Source organism: Mercenaria mercenaria, chromosome 1 (assembly GCF_021730395.1).
Source record: "Mercenaria mercenaria strain notata chromosome 1, MADL_Memer_1, whole genome shotgun sequence".
NCBI lineage: Eukaryota > Metazoa > Mollusca > Bivalvia > Venerida > Veneridae > Mercenaria > Mercenaria mercenaria.
In genome coordinates, this window is record NC_069361.1 from 84,728,119 (window position 1) to 84,732,964 (window position 4,846).

At 37.9% G+C, this 4,846-nt stretch overlaps 1 protein-coding gene across 5 annotated transcripts in view; it reads right to left on the reverse strand.

Moving 5' to 3' along the window:
- The window catches only part of LOC123531908 (retinol dehydrogenase 12-like), a 41,329-nt gene that overhangs the window by 5,177 nt on the left and 31,306 nt on the right, over window positions 1–4,846 (reverse strand). For all 5 annotated transcript variants that reach the window (XM_045313228.2, XM_053552971.1, XM_045313212.2 and 2 more), the window contains one exon: window positions 807–881. In XM_045313228.2, the coding sequence (XP_045169163.2) occupies window positions 807–858 (52 nt within the window). In that variant the 5' untranslated portion in view covers window positions 859–881. The remainder of the gene's footprint in view (window positions 1–806; window positions 882–4,846) is intronic.

The following is a 4,846-nucleotide window of genomic DNA, read 5'->3' on the forward strand; positions in this document are numbered from 1 at the left end:
GATGTTGGATCACTCATCTGGCTCATATTAAACTCTTAGTTCAGGTATGTATTTTTAACGTTTAGCCAGCTGGCAGCTAGTGACTTTACCTTTGCGACCAGTGCAGACCAAGATCAGTCTGCACATCCGTGCAGGTTGATCATGGTCAGCACTGTTCGCTATTCAGTCAGTAAATTTTCAGTGAACACCCCTTCAAATAATAAATGGTATTGCCCAAATTGAACATTCTCGCATACCAGAGGTCTACCGTGGTTCCCCGGATGAACCTCTGGCACATTTCGCCGATATTTGTGGTTTGGTTACATTGCAGGTAAAACGTTTCAGCCAATCAGCGTCGTTTCGCGACAAAATGTAGCGAACCAATCAAAATCGTCCGTGAAAAGCGTGACTGCGTCCTTTCGCATCGATGTCGACTTACGGGGAATATTATTATTTCTTCAGGTAAATTTCTTAACATCGAATAACAGAAATAAATCTTTATTAATCGCAATCATGGAATATCGCCTTTATCCATCGTTAGCAACTACCTTGCTTACATATTGTTTGAAATTTCAATTCGGCGTGCCAAATAGTGGCGAACATTGATTGGTTGAAACTTCTCCCGGTAGTAATTACGAGTGCGCATGCTCACCAAACAAACGACAGAAATAAATCAGAGGTTCGTCTCGGGATTTTGACGAACATCTGATGGATGAGAATGAAATTGAAAGATGGACCAGTTCATTTTAGAAATTTAGCAGGGTGAAGGTTAAATATAATGATATGGTTCATTCAGATGAGACAACTGAATTGTGAAAAGAACATACCTGCAATCCCAACACATAAAGCTGCATTCTGCACATGACCTTTCCACGACATTGTTGGGTATTATATACTTTCGTCTGCAAAGGAGAAAAAGGTGTGTTGTGGAATAATAACAAATTTCCTCTATATTATAGCATGTATATTCTGACCGTTTTTGGAGCTTTGGTAAATTAAAATATATTTTCAAATTTTGTAGTGAATTATTTGTTTGTTGAATGCTCACTAGCTTGTTAAAGCACTATTGGAATCAAGGGCAGATTGGTCATGTTCAAAACATCACTATCACACTGATACACCATATGATATTAGGGCATTTTCTAGGGTTTTTGGGAAAAGGCCCCTGGTCAAATTGGGAATTTTTATGTGATAAATTGTCAAAACTGGGAAAATGTATTGACAAATCAAGCAAGCTCTAAAAAATAGCATTTAACTATTTTAGTTTAAAACTTTAGTTTCAAGTTTTACTGATAGACATTCAAATGAATTAAAGTAGAGCAGGTGACACAGTTATCGACAGTTTAACCTAAATACAATTACACAAATTACGTGCTTTCAATTACATTGTTTAATTGCTGTAATATCTACCCTATTATGTAAAGCAGTTTTGATTGGTCCTTTCAAAAGGTATTTCCTAGTTACTGTGATATGTCCATGTTACGATGACAAAAAAATGGCTCTTCTTTGTTGACATAGTTATTGACATCTAGATTAGATATCGACAGTGATATGTGACCAGCTGATTTTCTAGAAATTTTATGCAGTTTTATATTGATGTTCAACTTATTATTTTATTAACTGGGGACCATATGCCGCTTTTCATGGAATTACACGCTAGTGTATCATTGAAGGTTCCAAGTGCACTACTGTATGAACACATATGTGGAATGTCTCTAAATTGTTTTTTGTACTTGAAGCATGTGTAAATGTTGAGTTCTGCTCAACCCGGGGCTAGAGGGCGTGGACGGTAGCATGCATTTCCACTACCGTCCATGAACAGGCTCAATCAAACTGAGCCTGCAACTTTTTCATTTTTGTCATGTTTTACTGTTAGGAAAATGAAGACATTCAATAATAATAACAAAAAATTTAATATTGATCAGACTAACTTACTTTCTCCAACACATTAAACATTATTTTCATGTAGAAACTTCAAATGAGTTGAATATAATGCATAAGTTCAAATTTAAGAGACTTTAAATTTTCAGAAATATGTTGTGAACAGGTGAGACGGGATATTTACCCCGACGCCAGTGGACCAGAAAATGTTCCCATCGGATTTCATTGGGGACTGTAGTAAGAGTCAAAAGTGATCATCCTGTCCCGTAACATCCAATAATTTCAACGCCAACATTAATTCGCCACTATTGGATGTACGCAAGTATTGAGTGTACAATATACTGACTAATGTTTAGGGTTAGGTTTAACATCTAGGTTTAATAATGGGTGCTGGGACAACCCAGACCATGGGACAACCCGGACCAGACAATCCGGACCACATTCAGGACAACACAGACCATGTTTTAGAATGACTTAGACCATGTTTATTAAAGGTCTACACCAAAATTTTCTTACCAGATATATTATTGTTAATGTTTCAGTTGTTAAGCCGAATAATGTAATGAATTTCTTCTAAATATTAAACTTCATGATTTATAGTTTTACATACACATCAAGCGAGTTTTAAAAACAAGAGCTCGTCGAACACGAAATGCCCCCCTTGATGCATTTAGTAATTGCACAAGGAACAGAAATTATATGCTCACTGTAAACAAAAGTTCTACCATTCTGGTTTAATCTGACCTTGACCTTTAACCTATTAACCTAGCAAGAGATTACAAAGTGATCTTGGTGCCATCCACTGAGCCATTTTTGAATGACTAGCTCAAGGTCAAAATCAAGGTCAAATTTCATTTCGGTACAAAATAATGTGTATGTGGTCCAAATTTGAAAGCTGTGGCTTGAGAAATGTGAAAGTAGGTCACTAGATCAATACCAAGGTCAAAGTTCATTTTGGTAGACAGAAATATGCCATGCATTTCAAATTTGGAGGCTGTAGCTTGAGAAATGTGAAAGTAGGTACTAGGTAAAAATCAATGTCAAATTTCAATTCAGAACACCAAAATATGCATGCGGTCCAAATCTTAAGTCTGTACAATCAGAAATGTGAAAGTAGGTCACTAGGTCAATCTCAAGATCAAAGTTCATTTCGGTACACAAAACTATGCATGTGGTTAAAATTTGAAGCCTGTACCTTCAAAAATGTGAAAGTAGGTCACTAGGTCAATGTCAAGGTCAAAATTTTTTCGGTACACAAAACTATGCATGTGGTCCAAATTTGAAGGCTGTAGCTTGAAAAATGTAAAAGTAGGTCACTAGGTCAAAATCAAGGTCAAATTTCATTTTGGAACACAAAACTATGCATGTGGTCCAAATTTGAAGCCTGTACCTTCAAAAATGTGAAAGTAGGTCACTAGGTCAATGTCAAGGTCAAAATATTTTTCGGTGCACAAAACTATGCATGTGGTCCAAATTTGAAGGCTGTAGCTACAGAAATGAGAAAGTAGGTCACTAGGTCAAAATCAAGGTCATCTCATGTCAAGGTTCATCTTGCCACTCAAAACTATCAAAACTGTGGTCAAAATTTAAATGTTGTAGGTTATTGACAAGAAGATTTTAAAAGCTTTTCCCTATATAAGTCTATATGAACCATGTGACCCCCAGGGCGGGGCCATATTTGACCCTAGGGGGATAATTTGAACAAACTCTATAGAGAATCACTAGATGATGCTACATTACAAATATCAAAGCCCTAGTCGTTGTGGTTTGGACAAGAAGATTTTCAAAGTTATTCCCTTTACAAGTCTATGTAAACCATGTGACCCCCGGGGCGGGGCCATATTTGACCCTAGGGGGATAATTTGAACACTCTTAGTAGAAGACTACTAGATGATGTCACATACAAAATATCAAAGCTCTAGGCCCTGTGGTTTTAAGCAAGAGGTTTTTCAAAGTTTTTCCTATATAAGTCTATATAAACCATGTGACCCCGGGGTGGGGCCATATTAGACCCCAGGGAAACAATTTGAATCATCTTGGCAGAGGACCACTAGATGATGCTTCATACCAAATATCAAAGCCCTAGGCTCTGTGGTTTTGGACAAGAAGATCAGAAACCATTTAACTGTTCCTGGCCAATGTGACCTTGACCTTTGACCTAATGACCTCAAAATCAATAGGGGTCATCTGCTGATCATGACCAACCTAACTATCAATTTTCCTGACTCTAGGCCCAAGCGTGTTTGAGTTACTGCCCGGAAACCATTTTACTATTCCTGGTCACTGTGACCTTGACCTTTGACATATTGAACTCAAAATCAATAGGGGTCATCTGCTAGTCATGACCAACCTCCCTATCAACTTTTGTGACCCTAGGCCTATGCGTTCTTGAGTTATCATCCAGAAACCGTTTAACTGTTCAGGGTCACTGTGACCTTGACCTTAAACATAATGACCTCAAAATCAATAGGGGTCATCTGCTGGTCATGACCAACCTCCCTATCAACTTTCATGATCCTAGGCCCAAGTGTTCTTGAGTTATCATCCGGAAACCGTTTTACTATTCAGGGTCACTGTGACCTTGACCTTTGACATACAGACCTCAAAATCTACAGGGGTCATCTGCTGGTGAAGACCAACCTCCCGATCAACTTTCATGATCCTAGGCCCAAGCGTTCTTGAGTTATCATCCGGAAACGGATTGGTCTACATTCCGACCGACTGACCGACATCTGCAAAACAATATACCCCACCTTCTTCGAAGGGGGGCATAATAAACTGACCGATATATACACAGCTTTACATGACTGAGGTAGAAATTTCTATCTATCTGTCTTATATATCTATTTATACTGCCCTCTTTTCGAGTATTATGTGCAGGTGATTTAATGGTGTAAGCAGAAAACACGCTGATATACAAGGAGTTTAATAGTGATTTGCCTATACAATAAGGAGGTTTTCTCATTAGTTAGGACATATAATAATT